The following is a 24045-nucleotide window of genomic DNA, read 5'->3' as shown; positions in this document are numbered from 1 at the left end:
CACATTTTGGTAAAACAAAAATTTCAGCGGAAAAACTTGGCATAGGAATCCTCTTTTTTCCGCAACTCCGGCGCCCCTGCAAAATACGTCGCACGCTTCCATCTCCGCCAACAACGCTGGCGGGCCTCTGGTCGACTCGACGGCCGGCTCAGCACCGGCGACGGGAGCTTGCGCCTCAAAGCCGGTCCCTTCTCCCCCCCCCCCCGCCCACCACCTCCGACTCCCTCCTCCGCCACCCCCCGGTGACCTCCAGTAAATGTCAAGAGCTCAAAAGCAGTGAGAGGTGAAAGTTGACCGCACGCTCTTCCCTGTGCAGACGCCGTCTTGTAGTCTTGTAGGCGTCGTCACCTTGTGGAGGATGCGTTTCTGGAACGTCCTTTGTGGTTTCGGCTCGGCGCGATCGCGTCGGCGGGCGCTCGCTAACGCGCGTTGCGTTGAGGGCTCGGATGTTAAACTCGAAACTAAAAAAAAAGAAAAGACATTTCTATCGGGGGAGGTTCGGAAGTCGAGTTTTGCTTTCGTCATTCGTGACGATTATTTTTTTTTCCCCCCCTTCTGCGACGTCGTGAACGCCTTCTCGGAGAGGGGGCGGCACCTGCGAAAGTTCAATGGTCGGCGGCCCGAAGAGTTCGCGAAAGTCTCCACGAGACAGAGTTCAAGACAACGGAAGGAAGATCACAAAACCGCCAACGGGACGACCGCAGATAACACCAAAGTCACCGCTCGTCGGCAAGGCTCCAAAAACAACAGAGGAAGGGAATCGTTTCCCCGGTGAATCCGCTCGCTCGCCGCTCTCCAAGTTCCCAATCATCCCACGCTCGCCGTCCATCCCAAGCGCCGGTCACGGAGAACTTCCCGTGCAAAAGTAAAATAACAAACCCCAAATGGAACAAACGACCCACACTCAAGTCTCCTCCACCGTTGTTCGCAGTCCGAGCTGCAGCCGCTAATGGCCTCCGTCGATCGTCGTCCCTTGCACGCTCACCGACTCATTAGCCCGCTACCAACTCGCCAGTCCACCTGCTTGTCCGCTCACTCGCTTACCCACCCACACATCTGTTCGTTTGCTCGCTCAACAGATTATAAACTCGCCCGTGCTCCAGCCGGCTCGCTCATCCACCAGCTTGTTCTCTCGCCCACCCACCAGCCCGCACATGATCTTCTCCGCCCGCTTGTCCACAGCTCGCCCACCCACCCACCATCTCGCCCACCCACCCACCATCTCACCCTCCCACCCATCCTCCCACACCCCCACCGGCCATCCCACCCGCCCGCCCGCCCATGCGCGCGATCACGCGCTCGCCCGATATTTGTTGTAGACGTCGAGGAAGAGCGGGCGGCAGGAGATGCGCGCACCGAGCCTGGCGCAGATGAGGAAGGAGCCGGAGAGCTTGCGCAGCAGCGAGTAGCTCTCCTCGGGCGGGGGTGCCAGGCGCTGGCGCATGACGCTGGGCATGAGGCCGACGACGCGGCGCGCCGTGGACTGGGAGCCGAAGTCGAAGACGGCGTCGCCCGAGAAGGCCTCCCCGATGATCATCACCGCGTCCACGTGCGTGTCCTCCAGCAGCTGGCGCGGGGAGGGGGGGGTGAGAGAGGAGGGTGAGAGGGTGAGAGGGTGAGAGGGCGAGAGGGCGAGAGGGCGAGAGGGCGAGAGGGCGAGAGGGCGAGAGGGCGAGAGGGCGAGAGGGCGAGAGGGCGAGAGGGCGAGAGGGCGAGAGGGCGAGAGGGATGAGAGGGTGAGAGGGTGAGAGGGCGAGTGGGCGAGAGGGCGAGAGGGCGAGAGGGCGAGAGGGCGAGAGGGCGAGAGGGCGAGAGGGCGAGAGGGCGAGAGGGCGAGTGGGCGAGAGGGCGAGAGGGCGAGAGGGCGAGAGGGCGAGAGGGCGAGAGGGCGAGAGGGCGAGAGGGCGAGAGGGATGAGAGGGTGAGAGGGCGAGAGGGCGAGAGGGCGAGAGGGCGAGAGGGCGAGAGGGCGAGAGGGCGAGAGGGCGAGAGGGCGAGAGGGCGAGAGGGTGAGAGGGCGAGAGGGTGAGAGGGTGAGAGGGTGAGAGGGCGAGAGGGTAAGAGGGTGAGAGGGTGAGAGGGTGAGAGGGTGAGAGGGTGAGAGGGTTGGTGGGAGTTGTAATCGACCAAATTGCAACTCCCGTGCGCCGACCACTGTGGCACTGTGGCAACTTCCCTCCTGGGGTGGTGGGTGAGAGCTAGGGTGAGGCACGGGTGAGTGGCAGGGTGAGTGGCGGGGTGAGTGGCGGGGTAAGTGGCGGGGTGAGTGGCGGGGTGAGTGGCGGGGTGAGTGGCGGGGTGAGTGGCAGGGTGAGGCACGGGTGAGTGGCGGGGTGAGTGGCGGGGTGAGTGGCGGGGTGAGTGGCGGGGTGAGTGGCGGGGTGAGTGGCGGGGTGAGTGGCAGGGTGAGGCACGGGGTGAGTGGCGGGGTGAGTGGGGGGTGAGTGGCAGGGTGAGGCACGGGGTAAGTCATGGGGCGAGTGGCGGGGTGAGTGGCGGGGTGAGTGGCAGGGTGAGTGGCGGGGTGAGTGGCGGGGTGAGTGGCGGGGTGAGTGGCGGGGTGAGTGGCGGGGTGAGTGGTGGCGTGCTCACCTTGGTCTCGTACCCCGTGAGGAACTTGAGTTCCCGCAGCTCCTCCACGACGCGCCGCTTGTCCCCGCATGATGCCGACATCACGAGCTGGGGGGGGGGGGGGGTGGAGCGGGGGGGTGGGAACGGCGGGGGGGGGGGGCGGGGTGAGGCAGCTCGCACGGCGAGGTTCGCGGTCGCAATCCGGCAGGCCGCCCTGGTCAATACTGCGGCGGGTATATTGTCCGTGAACATACTACTACTGTGACTACTACTGCTACGAGGACTACACACCGCCTGCTAGGCCACACCGCAGCAATCAGCTCCCCCTGCTGCCAGACTGACCGACACCCGGCAAGGTGCTGAGTCAACTCGTGTCGCACAGGGACAGCTGCCACGGGGGGTGCCCCTTTCAAACGTGTTGAGATGCGATGTGGGTCGCTTGCCGCGTGCAAAGTGCCGGAAAGATGCCCCCGATAGCCGGACCCCCGTGCCCCCCCCTGCCCCCCTGCCCCCCCCCCTTGCCCCGGGGGTTTCGCCGCGCGACGATTCACAGACGGAGCCCCCTGGGCGGCTGAACCGGGACCTCCTCCCCCGCCACCGCCGCCACTGCCGCTCACCTCGAGGAAGTGGTCGATGAATGGCTTCTCGTAGTCACGGCTCGCCCCGAAATCCAGCAGCCCCACCTAAGCGCGCGCAACGCAACGCGCACACAATGACAATCACCCCCCCCCCTCCCCCGCCACGATAGTCTTCTGGGGCAAGCGCTGTGAGCGAGCGCCTACGAAGGCCGGAACTGCGCCGGAGGGGGGCGGTGTGGCCAGCACCACGCCCGGCAGCCTTCGTCTCCCCGGTGGCGATGTTTCACGCGGCGCTTGAAGGAACTACGTTTTAAGGCCGAGTCGACCTAGGGGAGGGCCCAGGACCGCTTCGGATATTCATCGTCGAAGTTGGACTGTGTGGGAATCGAGACGCGCACAGAGGCGCACGCATCCCAAGAGCCCCCACGAGGCGGCGCCCTCCGCCAGCCAGCGGCGCGTGGCAGTCGCCCTGCCCTGCATGCTGTCGCGCGTGTGGCGTCACTGAGGAAGTGCCACGGGACGAGGAATCTCGCAGGGGCCGCGAGGTGTCGCGGAGCTACCTCCGAGTTTCCTCGATCGACAGAGTAGGGGGTGGCACTTTTCCACCCATCCTGCGACTCAAGCTCTGAGACGTGGAATCTAGCATCTGGGATCTGGTACCTAGGATGAGATCTGGGATCAAACCCTGGGATCTGAGACCGAGGATACGAGATATGATATCTGGGGCCTGGGATCTTGTACTTGGGATTTGGGAAACTGGGTTTCTGGAATTTCACACCTGCGATCTGGTATCTGGGATGATCTGCAATGTGACATGGCACCTGAAACCTGGAATCTGGTATCTGGTATCTGGAATATGACATCTGGGACCTGGGATCTTGGATCTGGCACCTGGCACCTGTGACCTGGGATCTAAAATATGACACTGAGGATCTGGGACCTGGAATTTACAATGTGACACTTGGGATCTGGGATTTTGCACCTGTGACCTGGGATCTAGAATACGGTACACAGGATCTGGGACCTGGCACCTTATGACCTGGGACGTGGGCCCCCGTTACTCACTCTGCGGGTCTCGGGGTCGTAGATGAAGTTGGACCAGTTGGGGTCGGTCTGCATGAAGCGGAACTCGAAGAGCTCTCGCAGGCACAGGCGCATGATGTGCAGGGAGATCTGCACAGCGGAGACACACGGCACGCTGGACCTGTTAAGGGTCTGGCACGATGGAGAACCGTAGGTATTATGCGTGGACCCGTTTGTAGAATGCGTAAGCAATATTTCATCATCATCAGCAAATTGGTAATGCTCACTAACACACACACATGAACATACATACAAACACGTGAATACACAAACACACACAAAGACAAAGATCCCCCTTATAGCCTTAACAGACTGTAGGGACAAGTGCTGTTAGCGAGCGCCTGCGATGGATGGCACTGCACACGAGGGAGTGGGTGGCCAACACCACGCCCAACCGCCTTTGTCTCCCCAGTGGCGATATTCACACGTCACACCAAGTACTCATTTGAGGCTGGGTCCACGTAGGGGAGGCTTAGAACCGTTTAAGATAATCGTCGCTGCTGTTGGCCGTGAGCGGGAATCGAACTCAGGTCACCGGGTTTGTAGCACAGCACGCTTACCAGTGAGCCACCGATCCCCATATACAGGACCACACACACACACACATACCAATACACATACACGCGTCAACACACACGCACCCAACCATAGCGGCATGGCCGCAACAAAGTACTCATTTGAGGCTGGGTCCACGTAGGGGAGGCTTAGAACCGTTTAAGATAATCGTCGCTGCTGTTGGCCGTGAGCGGGAATCGAACTCAGGTCACCGGGTTTGTAGCACAGCACGCTTACCAGTGAGCCACCGATCCCCATATACAGGACCACACACACACACACACATATACCAATACACATACACGCGTCAACACACACGCACCCAACCATAGCGGCGTGGCCGCAACAACCGCAAAGAAAAAGCGCGGCGCGTCCGGCCGCTCGTTCATTGATAAACTTCACTGCGCTTGGCGACCCCAGGTGACCCCGTGACCCCGTACCCAGTTGCGCGTCTCCTGGTCGAGCGACTCGGTGTGGTCGAGCGGCAGGCCGGGTACGAGCTCCGTGGTGAGCACCCTGGCGCTGCTCAGCGCGTCCACCACGCGCGGCACGAACAGCGCCTCCTCCTCCAGCAGCAGGGTCCTGCACAGGGACACGGGGGACACGGAGACACGGGACACACGGAGTGAGTCACGGAGACACAGGGACACGGGGGACACGGAGACACGGGACACACGGAGTGAGTCACGGAGACACAGGGAGACGGAGACATGGAGACACAGGGACACAGGCATGGGGACACGGAGTGAGTCACGTGAACACGGGGACGCGGGGACATGCAGTGAGTCATGGAGACACGGAAACACGGGGACACGGAAACACGGGGACAGGGAAACACGGGGACACGGAAACACGGGGACACGGGGCATGGGGACACGGAGTGAGTCACGGAGACACAGGGACACGGAGACACAGGGACACGGAGACACGGAGACACGGAAACACGGGGACACGGGGCATGGGGACATGGAGTGAGTCACGGAGACACAGGGACACGGAGACACGGAGACACGGAGACACGGGGACACGGAAACACGGGGCATGTGGACACGGAGTGCGTGCGTGCACTCGTTGCTTGTGCGCGTCTCACCGGAAGCGCCGCGTGCATGCGGCCTCACGCTCGTAGTCGCACTCCCACGCGAGCTCCCGGCCCAGCACCTCCACCACATTCTCCACAAACAGCCCTGCACCACGAAGACAAAGATCCCCCCTGTAGCCTTAACGGACTCTTGTTGGGGCAAGTGCTGCTAGCGAGCAGCGCCTGTGAAGGCCGGCGTGCCACATGAGGGGGTGGGGGTGGCAAACACCGTGCCCGGCCGCCTTTGTCTCCCCAGTGGTGATGTTTACACACCGCAATAGGTACTCAATCAATGCTGAATCGACCTAGGGGATGCCCAGGACCGGTTCAGATATTCGCCACGATTATTGGTCGTGAGTAGGAATCGAACTCCGGTCGCTGGGCTCGGAGCGCAATGCGCTAACCACTGCGCCACCACTCCCCACACGCACACACATGTACACGCGCCCACAGGCATATGGACACAGTAATACGGGCACATGCACCCACGAACACATACAACAAGCCATTTACACACGCACGCACAGTCACAAAGACGTTCACGTAACCCTGACCCCTGGTCTCTGACCATGACCCCGGTCTCTGACCATGACCTCAGTCTCTAACTCTGACCCCGGTCTCTGACCCTGACCCCAGTCTCTGACCCTGACTCCGGTCTCTGTGGAGGCACGTACCCTCGGGGAGCAGCTTGCTCACGCTGAGCACCATCATCAAGTTCTCCACATCGCTTTCGATGCTCTGGGCCACTCCGGGGTACTGCAACAAAAGCAGCATCATCAGCATCAGCAGCAGCATCATCATGATCATCATCAGCAGCAGCATCATCATCAGCAGCATCATCAGCAGCAGCATGATCAGCAGCATCATGAGCATCATCGTCATCAGCAGGAGCATCATCAGGAGCAGCATGATAAGCAGCAGCATGATCAGCAGCATCATGAGAATCATTATAGCAGCAGCATCATCAGCAGCATTATCAGCAGCAACATGATCAGCAGCATCAGCAGCATTATCAGCAGCAACATGATCAGCAGCATCATGAGCATCATCGTCAGCAGCAGCAGCAGCATAATCAGGAGCAGCATGATCAGCAGCATCATGAGAATCATCAGCATCATCATCAACAGCAGCATCACCAGTGACATCATCATATGATCGTCAGCATAATGAGAATCATCATCATAATCATCAGCGGGATCATAATCAGGAGCAATTGTGGCATCAGGAAAATCATGTGTAGTGTATGCGTGGTGCGTTGTACTGTGCACACGTGTGTGTGGTGGGCCACCTCGAGGTCCACTCAACCATAAATGAGTATCTGGGGAGACAAGCATGGCCGAGCGTGATGCAGACCACCCACCCACTCTCGTGTGCCGTGCCGGCCTACTCGCGAGACAGAACTTTGCCCCAAAAGTCTGCTTACAGCCGATATCGTTGTCTTTCTTGTGTGCAGTGCAGTATATGTGTCACGGTACATGGGTCTGTCCCGCGACCTCCTGCCAGCATCAGCGGAGCCTTCCGACGCTCTCACCACCGCGTGACGGCGGTGGGAGTGCACCTAGCCTGGCACGAGCGCCGCGGTGGCGGCGGTGTGTTGTCGGTGCTGAGAATGGGACCGCCGCCCCCTGGCCCCGCCCCTCCACGCGGGGGGCGGGAGTGGGGGGGAGTGGGGGGAGTCCCTCTCACCCCTCCACGCGGGGGGCGGGAGTGGGGGGAGTGGGGGGAGTGGGGGGGAGTCCATCTCACCTGGACCTTCATGGCCACCTGGCGGCCGTCGTGGAGCCGGGCGAGGTGCACCTGGCCGATGGAGGCGGCCGCGAAGGGCCGCTCGTTGAACTCGGCGAGGCCGTCCCGCCACCGCTCGCCCAGCTCGGCGCTCAGCACCTTCTGCGGGGCGACGACGCGGAGGCAGCGGCCGGGGGTCACCGTCGCCCACGCCGGGAGACGTCCGCGACGGCCCAAACACAGTGCCGGATTTATCCTCGTTGCAAAAGTAGCTACATATGTAGCAGCTACTACATATGTAGTGTAGTATGTAGTAGCTACTACATATGTAGTGTAGTATGTAGTAGCTACTACATATGTAGTGTAGTATGTAGTAGCTATTACATATGTAGTGTAGTAACATATGTAGCAGCTACATATGTAGTAGCTGCTACATGTGTAGCAGCTACTACATATGTAGTGTAGTATGTAATAGCTACTACATATGTAGTGTAGTATGTAGTAGCTACTACATATGTAGTGTAGTAACATATGTAGCAGCTACTACATATGTAGTGTAGTATGTAATAGCTACTACATATGTAGTGTAGTATGTAGTAGCTACTACATATGTAGTGTAGTAGCATATGTAGTAGCTACATATGTAGCTGCTACATGTGTAGCAGCTACATGTGTAGCAGCTACATGTGTAGCAGCTACTACATATGTTACTACACTACATATGTAGCAACTACTACATGTGTAGCAGCTACATGTGTAGCAGCTACATGTGTAGCAGCTACTACATATGTTACTACACTACATATGTAGTAACTACTACATGTGTAGCAGCTACATGTGTAGTACATATGTAGCAGCTACGTGTGTAGCAGCTACATGTGTAGCAGCTACATGTGTAGAAGCTACATGTGTAGCAGCTACATGTGTAGCAGCTACTACATATGTTACTACACTACATATGTAGCAACTACTACATGTGTAGCAGCTACATGTGTAGCAGCTACATGTGTAGCAGCTACTACATATGTTACTACACTACATATGTAGTAACTACTGCATGTGTAGCAGCTACATGTGTAGTACATATGTAGCAGCTACGTGTGTAGCAGCTACATGTGTAGCAGCTACATGTGTAGAAGCTACATGTGTAGCAGCTACATGTGTAGCAGCTACTACATATGTTACTACACTACATATGTAGTAACTACTACATGTGTAGTAGCTACATGTGTAGTACATATGTAGCAGTTACATGTGTAGCAGCTACATATGTAGCAGCTACATGTGTAGCAGCTACATGTGTAGCAGCTACTACATATGTAGCTGCTACATATGTAGTAGCTACTACATATGTAGTGTAGTAACAGATTTAGTAGCTACTACATATGTAGTGTAGTATGTAGGAGCTACTACATATGTAGTGTAGTAACATATGTAATAGCTACTACATATGTAGTGTAGTAACATGTGTAGTAGCTACTACACATGTTACTACACTACATATGTACTACACTACATATGTAGTAGTAGCTACGGGCCACGCATTTTCAAGGGCCCCGGCGCTAAATGCTTTCAAGCTATCAACTCCGGTTCAGTGATTCTGCACTTGCTCTATTACTATAGTACTATACCGCCTTCAACTTTTACGACGACTGGGTGTTTAAGGTTAGAGATTCGTCGTATTATCTGACTGTATAGCAAATGAAAAAATACAATTACTTTACTTTGCAAGTTATACATTAGTGTAGAATATTTGCGTATTTTTTTTTAAATTTAGGGCCCGTTTATAACAACATATGCTACAGGCCCCGCACACTTAGCTGAATCCGGCACTGCCCAAACCGTTTGCCTTCGACGCCGCTGGTTTAACACGGCATTTGCCCGGTCAAGCCAGAAGGTAGCGGGGTCGACGGACTCAGAACGATACGGCACTCGCGCTGCGTGTGCACGTGCGCTGCGTGTGCACGTGCGGACGCAGGGCGGAGTTCCACTCGCGAGGTCGCGTTCGTTGCTTGCCACGAATGAACCACGTGATGCCTTTGCCCATCTCGTCACAAGGAGCATGAACCATCACCACGCGAACTCCGCTCGTCCTCGCCGCAGCAGCGGCTTTTGGTCTGGCCATGGTGCAAAAACTACGGTCACCGCATCGTCGCGGCGCTTTTGGATGCGCTTCTGCGGCCGTCTGGAATGCGCTCTTCCTTCCGATATTAGGAAGCCACTGGAGCTATCCACGATGTTTACATACCGCACCACGTGTGTAACTCATTGAAGGCCGAGTTAACCTAGGGGAGGCCCAGGACAGGTTTAGACATTCGCCACCGATGTTGGCCCTGAGCGGGAATCGAACCGAGGTCTCTGTGTTTGCAGCGCAGCGCTTTTTGCGTTTAGCTTTTGTGTCCTTCTCCCCGCACCTCCGATTAGCGCGGTTCAACGTACGTACATAGCCACTGCGCTACTGCTCCCCAACACACGCACACGCACGTGCACCCACGAGGCTCACAGGTCAGAGAGCGGAGGTCAGATACAAGAGTTCTAACGATTGGAGGTCACATGAGTCTGGTACCCTGGGCTCTGGACGCACGAATATTTGACTCGCCGAATGATTAACTTAATGAATCATAGAATGGCGGGTTGGTTGGCTGGCTGGCCGAGCGACCCAGTGACCGATTTATTGGGCGACTGACCCAACTGGTTGACTCAATGTTTAAGTGAATGAGTAATTGGCTGATTGATTGGATGACTGATATGTTTCCTGACCAACTGAATGGTCGACTGAGTGGCTGACTGACTGATTTGACTAATGTTACAACTGAACGCTTGACTGAATGACTATTGACTCATTGACTGACTGAATGATTGACTTTAGACACTCTTCAACTTAGAGATCGCTCTTCAGAGACGGATCGATCGCATGACTGACAGACAAGGCGATTGACAGATCGACTGACCGCCGACGGAACAACCGGCTGACTCGTTGATCGACCGGGGCACCGCGGTGGCGAGATGTTATCTCCCTCGCCTGGTATACAGGAGGTCGTGGGTTCAATCCCGACCCTGACGATGCCTGTATATTTGGAGTTTGCGTGTCTTTCTTCCCGGGTTCACGTGAAATGTTCTTCAACATCACGCATTCGGAGTATTAGCACTGTGGCTAAGTGGGCTGACGTCCACTCACGTAACATTGACATACTTTATGTATTTACGTAAAAAGTCACGTTTACAAGCATTTGCGAAATCTTTCACGCTACAAGGACAACAAGCTAAACACAAAACTGCCTTCCGCAGCCAGTCCGCACCTTCGCGCGGTTGGCTACGTACGGCGCGAAAGGAGTTCAACATTCATACATTTGTGGCCAGGCTACTCTTCAGAAAGAGCTATGCAGCTCAGTGGGCCTTACATGGTAAAATAAAAAAATCATCAAAGTAGTTTAGTTTTAGACTGGCATGTTGACCGCGCGTCTAGGAGTGGAGCGAGGAGGAGCCGCTGTGCCCCTGGCCGGGCGTCTCGCACCTTCATCTGCCACGTGGGCATGAAGTCGGCGCTCTGGCGGACCCGCTCGAAGATCTTCTGCACCTGCGGGTTGATGAAGCTGTCGTCTAACGAGGGCGGCAAAGGGGATTGTGGGTAAAAAACAGAGGCGGCATGAGGGATTGTGGGTAAACACAAACATAGAGGCGGCATGAGGGATTGTGGGTAACAGGAAACAATGAGGCGGCACGCGCTGGGTTTGAGGTGCAGACCGTGCGGGGCTGTGGACACTTGTCAAAAAGATCTGTGTTGCTCATCGGCTTCCTCCAGTATGAATACATATTCTGATTCTGAGCTCTGTATTGTTGTAGGAGTTTGTGTCGGGCTAGGACACACCGTAACGTAAGGGACCGGTCCTTGCCTTCTGTAAGATCGTCATTTCGCCAGCGTTCATTCAGGCCAGTCTGATTTTGCCGATGAAGTGAAACGGAAAATCGAAACCAGTCCTTGCCCATCAACACCCGGCGGTGCGTCAGCATTGCAAGCCCGACTGCTGATGAGACACCGAGTGCTTAAACCGGTCCGGAGATTTGCTCGTCTTATCGGCCAAACGTCACAGAGTTGAAGAACGACACCAAAAAATTACTCAACTGGGATGCCAGGCGGCAACATCGCAACCTCGCCTACTGTGGAAATTTGGCAGGACCCTCCTGAAAAAGAGTCTTGAGCCTCAGCGAGGCTTTCCTGGATAAGCAAGTGGAAATAAATAATAATGTATATTGTTTTATATTTTAGCCTAGGAGACTCCCCGAACGGCAGGGGGCAACGATATCACGCTTGTTTGTTTCAATTCCAATTAAAACTAAACTAAAACTATTTTTATTTTACCAGGTAAGGAAGCCCACTGAGCAAAGTAGCCCTTTTTTCGGAAGCGACCAGACGATCACAAACGATAGCTCACCGAAGTGGCTTCTCATCAGGTGGACATCTACAGTGGCAAAACTACTCTAAACGCGTGGCGTTGATTAAAAAATGCGGAGGGGAGAAACCGGAGGACCCGGTGAAAAATCCACGCGAACACGGGGAGCGAGAGAGAGAGAGAGAGAGACACCGCAAACTCCAAATATTCAGCAAAGCGTCAGGGTCGGGATTGAACCAACGACCTCCTGCACACCAGGCGAGGTCGCTAACATCTCGCGCACCGTGGCGCCCCGCGGTGGCGAGATTGATGAAGTAGCTGCCTTGCTCACTGCTTTAACACCACGTTCCCTCCCCCCCACCCCCGTGTCCCCCCCCACCAACTCACCCTGGATGCTGAGCATCTGGCCGAGCTTGAGAGCCGCGCCGCGCACCTTGCACAGCGTCTTGACGATCCGCTCCGCGTTTGCGTCCGACAGGAAGGGGCTCGAGTCGAGCAGGCCGCGACCGCCTGCAGGTCGAGGTGGCGAGAGGTGGCGAGAGGGGTCCGCAAGAGCGGTCGCTCGTCCGTTAGTCCGACGACCTCCACGGCTCGATGGTGTTTTGTTCAATTACAATTTTATTTTGACAGCATCACGATCACCCGACGATGGATTGACCACCGATGGATGACTCTCGCGCACGTTGCTGCAAATCCAAAAGAACGCACTGGGAGATCGACGGGCGTCATGTGCAATGTTCAACGTAAACGTCAGCCAGCGTGAATTTGTTCTTCTCGCTTGGGGAAGGGAAAAATATGTCACGGTGTTTTTTGTTGTCGTTGTAGACAACGAAAATTAAGTTTCGAGCACAGGGTTTCTGTGGGTTAGATCACGTAAATATATAAATGCGTCGTTAAACCCCGCCACCACCCGACAGCCGATTAGTAAGGTTTGTTACGTGAACAGAACGTGGCCAATTCGTTACTAGTACAGCAACTCCGGTTGTGTGTTGGAGAGCCAAGCCAAAGCATTTACAATCTAAGTACGACCTTTTGCCAGTAATTACTGGCCAAATATTTACGGTTGAACGACACATTTATATTTTTACGCGATCTAACCCCCCAAAAAATAAAAACTGTATTATGGATGATATTGGTCGCGAGAGCCTACCTGTTAAGGTTAAGTTTGTTTACAAAACAACCCCCCCAACAACAAAAGTTGTTTACGAATGCAAAAACAGTTATTGTGACGGATGATTGCGGTAGCGCGCGCAGCAGAGCCTCGATGAGTCTCGAGGCTCAGCTCGCAGGAGGGTGCTGCTACCCCCTGGGATGTTTGGCCGTGGATAGCATTCGTGGGCGTTTTTAGTTTTCGCGCGGGAGGAGGAGGAAAGCGGAGAACCCGGAGAAAACCCCAACACGCAAAACGCGAAGAAGGCTTAAAAACTCCGCACAGATTGATTTAAAAATATATATATTTTTTTGTATGTACAGTACTGCTATCGCCCGGCCACTGTTTCACGTTGTTCCGATTTAATTGCGGTGAATGTAGCGGCCGCTAGTGGCTGCGGTGAGTCACGCCGATCAATCGCGTTGCGCACAACGGGCACGTACAGAAAGACGTCCATTCTCGCGCACACGCGCCCGCACTGCCGTGCGTGAGCTTCCACATAGGGAATCGACGATTAATCGACGACGCAGCGTCACACCAACGAATGTTTCGTGAACATTTCACGGTGAACCGGCTCAGTTCGTGCTTCCGCAGATTTCTAATTGACCGTGCATGGCATTGATTTATTAGCACCATGCCCGAGGCAGGGGGGGGGCGGGGGAGTGGGGGGGCACGAGGCAGAGAGGGCATGGGTGGAGGGAGGAGGCATGGCTTGGGGGCACAGATGGGGGCAGTGGTGGGGGCAGGAGTAGAGTGGCAAAGGAGTGGGGGATAAGAGGGGAGGGGGGATGGGGGGATTGGTATGGAAGTGGGGGAGGGGTGGGGTAAGGAAGAGGAGATGACGGGGGGGGGAGGGGGCTAAAGGGGGGCGGGGGTAAACAAGAAGGGGGTCTGGAATTTACCGCAATGGCCAGGGTCGGGTCTGTTTTGTTCACAACACATGGCTATGGAACGTTCGTGTACAAAGACAAAGGGTCCCCGTATAGCCTTCCATCAGACTGTCGCGGCAAGTGCTGTTAGCGAGCAGCGCCTATGAAGGTCGCAACAGCACACGAGGGGGTGGGTGGCCAGCACCACGCCCGGCCGCCTTTGTCTCACGAGCGGCGATGTTTACACACCGCACCGGGTACTCATGTTGAGGCTGAGTCGACCTAGGGGATGCCCAGGAGCGGTTCAGCTAATCGTTACTGGTGGTGGCCGTGAGCGGACATCGAACTCGGATCGCCGGGTTCGTAGCGCAGTGCGCTAACCACTGCGCCACCGCTCCCCCCAAACGCGTGTACATAAGCAACCTGCCCAACGAGCCATCGGTATACGTCTCCCGTGTACAGCCCTGAGCCAGTGGTGGAAATTCCACACTCCTATGACGGAGGGAGAGTCTACCCAGAAGGTAGACAACAAAAACAACAACACCCAACCGCCGTTAGCGTCGGCGACGTCACTCTGGCGCTTGTGCCAGGCAAGGTGCATCTGCAAAGACACGTGGACTTAAGAATATTCGAGTCGGCGTGTATTCGTGACACGAGTGGTTTTTGGTGAGGTCGTGTGAATGTAAATGCGTCGTTAAACCCGCCACCACCCGGCAAAGGTTTGTCACGCATCGTCGGGTTTAAAGACACATTTATATTCTTTGGTTCTTTCGGTAAAGTCACGTAGAAAGAAAAGATAAATAAATAAATGCGATTTAAAAAATATATAATGTTACATAATTTATACGTGAAAAAAGTCTTTATTTTTTTATTATTTAACTTTAAACTATTGATTTAATTAATGTTTTCTTTCGACGCGACTTTACCGAAAGAACCAAAGAAACATTCCTGCAGTCACGAAAGCTCCAAATCAAGTTTGTTGACACATTTATATATTTACGCGATCGAACCCCGCTCCCCCCAAAAACAACCCTGTTTTATGGATGATATCGGTCGCGAAAGACTACCACATGTTAAGCCTATACGCAAGCATTGACGCTCTGATGCGTATGGGCGGTATGTGAATTCACATTTAGTGTGATTGAATGAATGCGCGTGCGTGCGCGTGCGTGCAAGTATGTCGGAGTGGTAGGGGAGCGGTGGTACAGCGGTTAGCGCTCTGCGTTACGAACCTGGCGAGCCGAGTTCGCTTCCCGCTCACGGCCAAACACCGCTGACTATTGTCTGAACCGGCCCTGGGCCTCCCCTAGGGCGACTCAGCCTCAAATGGCTACTTGGTGCGATGTGTAAACATCGCCACAGGCGTGTTTCTTGCGTACACAGTCACACACACAGCACTTGCACCAACAGCCCGTGGCGGCTATATGGGGGATCTTTATCTTTGTTTGCGTTGTATGTTTAAATAGGTGTGTGTGTGTGTGTGCATAGGTGCGTACAGGTATGGGAGCTGTGTTTGTGTATGCGTGTGCGTGTGTGTACGTGTCTGGGTGCACTTTGTACTATGTGCACCTAGCCTGGCACAGGCGCTGCGGTGACGTCACCGTCACTTAGTGGGGAACGGCGGCTGTTGTTGTTGCTGTACACGTTCGAGTGAGCGTATGTATTCGTGTGACAGCGTGTATATAATTGTGCATGACGATGTGAGTACATGCTGTGTACGATTGTGCACATTTGAGTTTGTCTATGCGCGCGGGAGCGTAAATCATCACTGTGACAGCAGCACTTGCCCCGAGAGCCTGGTTTAGTCTCAGCCGGGGGATCTTTGTCTTTGTGTGTGTGTGCGTGCCATGCCCTTAGCACGCGGCATCACGCACACATCACGCACACAGCACACCCATGACATCAAACAGCCGCGGTCAATGCAGCCAGCATTAATAATAGCAGCTTAATATACTGCCGCTAGAGGGAGGGAATCGTGTACCTCTCTCCCCATAATAGCAACACGGGATTGTTGTTATTTAAAATACATCACCGTTGAAAGTGCTTTTCTTGCTCGCTTGAGCCACTAACAAAGGCTCGTCTGTTTACGGGACCAGCAGAGGCAGTGGTGGACATTCCGCATTCCTATGGCGGGGGCGGGGATGAGCGAGTCCATCCACGGGACAACCGCTGTTGACGTGCCCATAAAGTGGTACCCCCAGAGGAATGATGGGCTGAGTAGAACAAAAACATTGACGTCTAAGCAAAATATAGTTTGTTAAAGCCAAAAACAACTTATTAATCGAGCTGGCCAAACGTCCCAATGCCAAGAGATGGTAGAAGAGTAGCGGTGGATTCTTGAATCCATCTGTGTGTGGAGCTTTGAGTGTTCTATGTGTGTGTGTTTTGGGATTTCGCGTGATCGCATGCGGCCACTCAAGAGGCCACTGCCTTGGTCACGATTCGAGCAGTATTAATCAGGGCGGCCACTTGAGTCGAACCGTACTGTGGACGAATCTGTAATGAGAAGCGAGCGCGCCTCCACACAAATAGACAGACCATGACCCATGATGATCATCAAGATGATCATCATGGGTCATGATCATCAAGATGATCATCATGAACAAGATGACCACGCTACACCACTATCCAGCATTATAGAGACCTTGACTCATGATGATCATCAAGACCAAGATGGCCACACTAAACCACCATACAGCAGTGGAGAGACCATGCCCCATGATGATTTAATGACAATAATTATGCAAATGCATAAACAGATCGAGACCAGTGCCAAAGAGAACCATCTCTTCCTTTCATCCGGCTCGCAATCGAGGGGTGGTTGTGATGTTGTGAAATCAAACTCTTGCGGTCAAGGCCACACGAAGAAGCCACATTGTCCGAGTACACTTTGAGCTCCCAAGTCACCTCTGCCACTACTTGGCGCAGCTGGGCAGAAATGAATTCCCGGGAACTCCAAAGCCTGGCCGTGCGTGGTGTTTATATAAGGAACTCGCTTTACTACCCGGCTTCGCCCGGGACTTGGATTCTTGTCTTGGATTAATACATGGCCTACGCGGAGGGTTGGAGGGGAGGATGCGTGACGTCAGCAGGCACATTGCGTGACGCTGCCGCATGCGGGTGACATAACAGATGTGACGTCACTGCTCACTTGCCGTGCAAAATATATCCATTAATGCGCCCCCCCCCCCCCAAAAAAAGATATATATGCAAAAGTCTATTTTTATACTTTTTGCATTGTGTACAGCCTGGAAGCTACCCACATGCCAAATTTCAGGTTTGTTGCATGTCGGGAAGTATGCTAAATATTTCGAACAGACACACACACATTCACAAATTTCCCTTTTACATACATAGATGGATGTAACACGTGCACGTATTAAAGCATTGCGTTTTGTCGAAACCACCAAATGGTTTATCCACTGCCGGACGAAGCCGCAGATGACGAGTCGCCTCTGTGGCGCGATCCTCAACCTTGGGCTGCCATTCCGTCATTAGCCTCGACCCATCGCCCCTCCTAGCGACGTGACGACTAGAGCCACGCCACCCGAGCGATCTTCGCTCTTCATTCAACACTCACAACTGATGTCTTTAACCGGTGAGTGCACACACACACACACGTACGCGCGTGTGTGTGTGTGTGTGCGCGCTCTCTAATCCGGAGCGGTAGTGGTAGCGGTTAGCGCTACGCTATGAACTCGGCCACCCGGGTTCGATTCTCGCTCACGGCCAACGCCAGTGACGATTATCTGAACCGGTCCTGGGTCTCCTCTAGGTCGACTCAGCCTCAAATGAGTACATGGTGGGGTGCGTGCAATCATCGCCACTGGGGAGACAAAGGTGGCTGGGCTTGGTGCCAGCCACCCACGCCCTCGTGTGCCGTTTCCAGCCTTCATAGGTGCTACTCGCTTACAGCACTTGCCCCAACAGTCTGTTAAGGCTATACGGGGGATCTTTGTCTTTGTTTTCTATTCGGAGCGGTAGTGTCGCTGTGAGCGCACGATTCTCTCTAACGACCAACATCAGTGAACCGGTCCTGGGCCTCCCCTAGGTCGACTCAGCCTCAAATGACTACCTGGTACGGTGTCTAAGCATCGCCACTGGGGAGACAAAGGCGGCCGGGCGTGGTGCTGGCCACCCCACCCCTTCGTGTGCCGCCATAGGTGGCCCACTAGCAGCGCTCGCCCCAACAGTCTGTTGAGTCTCCACGGGGGATCTTTGTCTTCGTACTCTAAATCCAGGTGCTTCCTCTGTCCTATCCTGTCCCCCCTGATCACAAGCGTGCGTCTCTCCCTCCAACGCATCTTTGCGCACTTTCTCATCATGCGTGTCGTGCAGGCGAGCAAATACCGCGGGGAGCGTCGCGATGGACGGGGCGGTGTGAGCCTTACACGCCCCGAACACAGTTGGCCAGAGACGCGTGCGGCAAGACCGCACTCGCCCTTTCGATCCCCGCGGCACCCGGACGCCGACAAACAACCGACGTGACTTGACCGAAAGAACCAAAGAGTAGCAAGCGGGTCTTAGACACTTGACGCCGCGCGCAGAAGAGACGAAGATTTGCACCCCACCCCACACACCCACCACCACCACACCCCGTGTAGGCTTCAACAGGCTGTTGTTGGGGGCAAGTTCTGTCCGCGGGCGACACCTATGAAGGCCGGCACGGCAGGTGAGGGGGTGGCCAGCACCCACGCCCCGGTCGCCTTTGGCTACCCCCCCTCCCCCCCCATCACTGGCGATGTTTGACCTTGCGCACGCAAAATACAAATGTCCCCCGCGTAGCCTTTAACAGACTGTAGGGACAAGTGCTGTTAGCGAGCACCTATGAAGGTCGGAACGGCACACGAGGGGGTGGGTGGCCAGGACCACGCAAGACCGCCTTTGTCTCCCCAGTGGCGATGTTTACACACCGCACCGGGTACGCATTTGAGGCTGAGTCGACCGGTTCAGATATTCGTCACCGGTGTTGGCCCTGAACGGGAATCGAACTCGGGACGCCGGATTCATAGCGCAGCGCGCTAACAGCTACACTACCGCTCACACACACACACGGACACACACACACAACAACAACAAGCGCCATTCGCCACTAAGTGGCGGTGACGTCACCACGACGCTTATGCCAGGCCATGTGCATCTTGAGGCCACGTGAAGTGTCGAACGCCCGCTGGCAGGAGGTCACGGGGCAGACCCAAGTGCCACGGGTGGGCTGACTAAGATGACTGAGATGACTGGCTGATGCACCACCTGTGCCCCCTACTGTGCCAACCTGCTGTGCTTTAGCCACCCGGCGCTCCGCTCGTTGTTGTGAGCGTCGCTCTTACGCCCTCCGTTGTTGTTGGAGGGCGACTGCCTCCAACTGCCCAGTAGCGTCCTTCACGAGCTTCCTCCACAGAGGCCGATCTTGACACCGCTGGTACCAGTCATTGGCAAGTCCACTCAGCTCCACGTCCTCCTGTACCACATCACTCCATGTCTTCTCTAGCCCGTGCCGCGCCCATTTAGCCCCCTCGACCTGGCCGAACAAAAGCTGTTTCGGCATGCGGTGGCTGGGCATGCGGGCTACATGACCAAGCCAACGCTGCCTTGCCTGCTGGAGGAGCTCACCGATGGGACCTTATCCAGATCTTTCAAGTATTTGTGAGCTCCTCACACAATCCAGCCTGGTTAAACCCAGGATGGATCGTAGGCAGGCTGGCCTAAATGTTTCTAACCGGCGAAGATGTTCCATTAGTGGGGTCCACATTTCGCAAGCGTAGAGAAGGGAGGGAATGACCGTGGCCGAGAAGACCTGAAGCTTCCACACAGCGTTACGCACCCGATAAAAAGATATTGCCGCTCGACTGATTCGGAGACCTCTACTGTTAAACTGGAGCCGGTCATAAGCACGGTGCCCAGGTATGGGAAACCCTCCACTCTCTCCACAATTGCCCCATCACCGATTGGGATTTGTGGGGGTGGAGTGTCCGATAGTACAAAATACCAAGGCAGGTGCTTAGTTTTGGTGGAGCTGATAGTAAGGCCCCATCTCTTAGTGGCACGCTCCAGTCTCAGCAGAAGCGTCTCCAACTCCTCCTCTGAATGAGCAGCTATTACCAAATGATCGGCATACATAACGTGGTTGAGCAATAGGGAGCCATCCCTTGACCGCACCCGGGCATCGATCAGCCTCCCATTATATCTGTACCAAATGGAGATTCCCCCGGTACAGCGATTGAAGGCTTCACGAACTACGTGGTCAAAATAGATGTTAAATAATGTGGGAGGCAAAGGACATCCCTGTCGCACCCCAAGGTGTACAGGGATTGGCTCTGACTCCCGGCCACGTAGTTTTACCCAGGCCCGCTCACCATCATGAAGGTCCTTAATGATCTTGAGCAGAGGGTCAGGGACTCAAAAAGCACGAAGAACAACCCAGAGCCCAGGACTACTGATGGTATCATAGGCCTTGAACAGGTCAATAAAGCAGAGATGTAGGTCTTGTTGGAATTCCCTACACCTCTGCTGTAGCAGACGGACAGAAAATATGGCATCTGTGCAGGACCGCCCTTTCCTGAAACCGCATTGGGGCTCCGCAAGCCTCTCCTCAGCGTGCCTGGCAAGGCGATGCTGAATAATCCTTGCCAGGACCTTTCCCGGCACACTGAGGAGTGAGATGCCCCTGTAGTTGTTACAGTCTGTGCGGTCCCCCTTCTTAAAAAGGGGGACCACCAGGGCATCCTTCCAATCCTGCGGAACCCGTCCAGTGGTCCAAACTGTTGTTATGATGTCATATAGGGCAGTTTGTGCACAAACGCCACCCTCCCTCAGCATTTTGCTTGGGAGATCATCTCTGCCCGGTGCCTTTCCTGGTCTCAGACTCCGGATCGCCTTCAGTACTTCCTCAACAGATGGCACCTCAGCCAGCCACTCACAGGGGGTGAATTCTTCCAATTTTTGAGGCACCGCAGCCTCGGCAGGGTCATCCCCACTTTGTGCCACGATGTTTTCCTGGCTGGGGGATTTCTCCTCCCCCGGGACCTCACACAAATGCTCAGCAAATCTGCAAACCTGTTCCTGGGAATCGGAGATTGGATCACCGTTTTTTCCCCTAATGATGGTAATAGGTGTGGCACTGCAGGTTACTTTTTTGATGGAGTTAAATAGAGATTTGTGATCGCGGGCCACTGAGGCAAACTCCTCAGCAACCCGCGACCATCACCCATCCTTGCAGCGCCTCACGGCTCTCTGAATCTCCGAGCGACGGCTGCGGTAAGCCTCCTCATTCTCTGACGTGGGATTCTGTAGCCGATGACAGTGGGCCTGTCGCTTTTTCTCAACTATCCTGAACATCTCCTCTGTCAGCCAGGGTCTCTGGGGAGGTCTGGACCGCGTACCCAAAGCAGCCATCGCAGTTGCATGAGTCACAGTCCTAAACCTCGCCCATTTACCCTCGACATCAGGAGGAGTGGGGGACGATGCCAACCCCAGCCGCAAGCAGATGATGAAATTCTCGCTTGCAACTTTCATCAGCTGAGACCAGGCCACTTTAGGTTTGAATGTGGTCCTGTGTGTACACCCACTACCGGAGTGGAAGAATGGCAGGCGCATCTTACAGATGACTAGTCGATGGTCAGAGGACAGATCAGCTCCACGGTAGGTCCTGGTGTCAAGGACATGGGCTCGCATCCGCTGGTCCGTCACTATGTAATCCAGCAGATGGTCTTGCTTGAACCCGGCATGCATCCATGATGTTGTGTGGATGCGCCGATGCCGGAACAGCGTGTTGGTAATTACAAGCCCATGGGCTGCACAAAAATCTAGCAGCCTCCTACCGTTGTTATTGAGCTGATCTGGCCCATGCCCTCCAATCACTCCAGACCAGGTGCCAGCATCATGACCAACTCGGGCATTGAAGCCACCCAACAAGATGACTCTATCCCGAGGGCCCATTTTAGCCAGCACCTGTGATAGGAGGTCATAGAAGGCATCTGACTCATCGGCTTTGCCTGCATCCCTCCACGGATGTTCGTCTTCGGTGGGGGCATAAGTAACCACGATCACCACTCCTCGCCTCCGGTTGATGGGAAGGCGAGCCCAAAGTAGCCTGGGGCTTACAGCTTCCCACACCTCACTGCCACGCTCCCACGCCCCCTTCATTCTTTTGCTCAAAAGAAGAGCCACACCCTGTTGTTTGGCAGTCTGCTGCCCCGAGTAGAGGACTGTCCACCTCTCATGGTGGCAGGAGCCAGAACCGGTCCACCGGACCTCCTGAATGCCACAGAGATCCAGGCGGTACCGGTCCAGCTCCCGACAGAGGAGTGGCAGCCTCTCCTCCGCAATGAGCGTTCGAACATTCCACGTGGCCACACAAAGTGGCTTTTCGTTGTTTCTGGTGGAGCCCCGAGGGTAGAGATTCAATCTCCTGGCTCCGCCAACTGGGGTTTGGCCAGGAAACGTCATAGACGCCTGTCCCCCCGGGACCTCTGGCACAAGCTTATTAGTTATATATTTAATTCGTGGTTTCGTGGTAATTTATTGAAGGTGGAGGGGTTACCAGCCCATCGCACCCGTCCAGAGCCCCCGTTTAGCCACTGTGGTGGTCACAGACGCCATGAGGGGAGAGGCCAATCGGAATTGGCCCTCCCCCCACAGCACTGTCCACGACAGAGTTGCCCGTCCGGCACCGCGAGGAGGTAGGGGGTTGTTTTGCATGGACACACACACGCATGGACACACACACGCATGGACACACACACACACACGCATGGACACACACACACACGGACACACACACACACGCATGGACACACACACGCATGGACCCACACACACGCATGGACACACATACGCATGCATGGACACACACACACACGCATAGACACACACGCATGGACACACACACGCTTGGACACACACACACGCATGGCCACGCACACACGTGCATGGACACGCACAAATACACGCACAAGCAGATACACGCATACACGTATACACACACACACTCAAATATACGTAGTCACACATCTTCACAAACACGCATTCCTTCCATTAGCCAGCTACAGGTGGCTTAGGCACTGCCACAGCGGTCTTAGTTGTGGCTGCAGTAGCAACTAACATAGCGATATTGGCAGCTATGGCAGCTGTATGTCGACTTTCACACCGTACGTAGCCAACCGTGCTATGGGTCTCTGTGTGAGTCTATGGGTCTCTGTGTGAGTCTATGGGTCTCCGTGTGAGTCTATGGGTCTCTGTGTGAGTCTATGGGTCTCTGTGAGTTCATGGGTCTCTGTGTGAGTCTATGGGTCTCTGTGTGAGTCTATTGGTCACCGTGTGAGTCTATGGGTCTCTGCGTGAGTCTATGGGTCTCTGTGTGAGTCTATGGGTCTCTGTGTGAGTCTATGGGTCTCCGTGTGAGTCTATGGGTCTCTGTGTGAGTCTATGTGTCTCTGTGTGAGTCTATGGGTCTCTGTGTGAGTCTATGGGTCTCTGCGTGAGTCTATGGGTCTTCGTGTGAGTCTATGGGTCTTCGTGTGAGTCTATGGGTCTCTGCGTGAGTCTATGGGTCTTCGTGTGAGTCTATGGGTCTTCGTGTGAGTCTATGTATGTTGAACTTCTTTCGCACCGTACGTAGCCAACCGTGCTAATCGGAGGTCTGGGAGGACAACAAACTAAACACAAAATGCAGTTCTAAAGAAATTAGTTTTCAAGTTGTAGCAGAGGTAACAGCTGTAATCACTGCAGTAGCTGTAGCGGCAGCAGCAGCAGCTGCTATGTCAGCTTTAGCAGCTGCAGCAGATGTAGACGCTATAACAGGCACGGTCAGCTATGTCATAGCTCTATCATTAACATCGGCCGTGTCACTATCAGCAGCTGTAGTAGCAGTAGTAGATGTGGGAACTGTAGCAGCAGCAGCAGCAGCTATATCAGCACCAGCTTTGTCAGTAGCATCAACAGCAGCAACTGTGTCAGCAGCCACTGTGTCAACTGCAACAGCTGCAGCAGTGGTGATACGGAGCGATCGCATTACAGCTACCGTGATGGATTGCCGGGGGAGCGGATT

The 24045-nt window shown here is 54.9% G+C and overlaps 1 protein-coding gene across 1 annotated transcript in view; it reads right to left on the bottom strand.

Moving 5' to 3' along the window:
- Positions 1 to 1279: 1279 nt before the first annotated feature.
- Positions 1280 to 24045, bottom strand: part of LOC116947291 (atypical kinase COQ8B, mitochondrial-like) — a 52315-nt gene continuing 29549 nt past the window's right edge. The window contains exons 7-16 of the mRNA XM_076070506.1: positions 12369 to 12491; positions 11105 to 11190; positions 7612 to 7752; positions 6540 to 6621; positions 5878 to 5971; positions 5228 to 5369; positions 4215 to 4322; positions 3189 to 3254; positions 2593 to 2679; positions 1280 to 1567 (exon numbers count right to left, since the gene is read on the bottom strand). Coding sequence (XP_075926621.1) covers positions 1292 to 1567; positions 2593 to 2679; positions 3189 to 3254; positions 4215 to 4322; positions 5228 to 5369; positions 5878 to 5971; positions 6540 to 6621; positions 7612 to 7752; positions 11105 to 11190; positions 12369 to 12491 — 1205 coding nt within the window. The 3' untranslated portion in view covers positions 1280 to 1291. The remainder of the gene's footprint in view (positions 1568 to 2592; positions 2680 to 3188; positions 3255 to 4214; positions 4323 to 5227; positions 5370 to 5877; positions 5972 to 6539; positions 6622 to 7611; positions 7753 to 11104; positions 11191 to 12368; positions 12492 to 24045) is intronic.

Source organism: Petromyzon marinus, chromosome 29 (assembly GCF_048934315.1).
Source record: "Petromyzon marinus isolate PM22_M1 ecotype Great Lakes invasive population chromosome 29, UKy_Petmar_22M1.pri1.0, whole genome shotgun sequence".
Classification (NCBI taxonomy): Eukaryota; Metazoa; Chordata; class Hyperoartia; order Petromyzontiformes; family Petromyzontidae; genus Petromyzon; species Petromyzon marinus.
The sequence above is the reverse complement of the archived record's forward strand: the minus strand, read 5'-3'. Positions and strand labels throughout refer to the sequence as shown.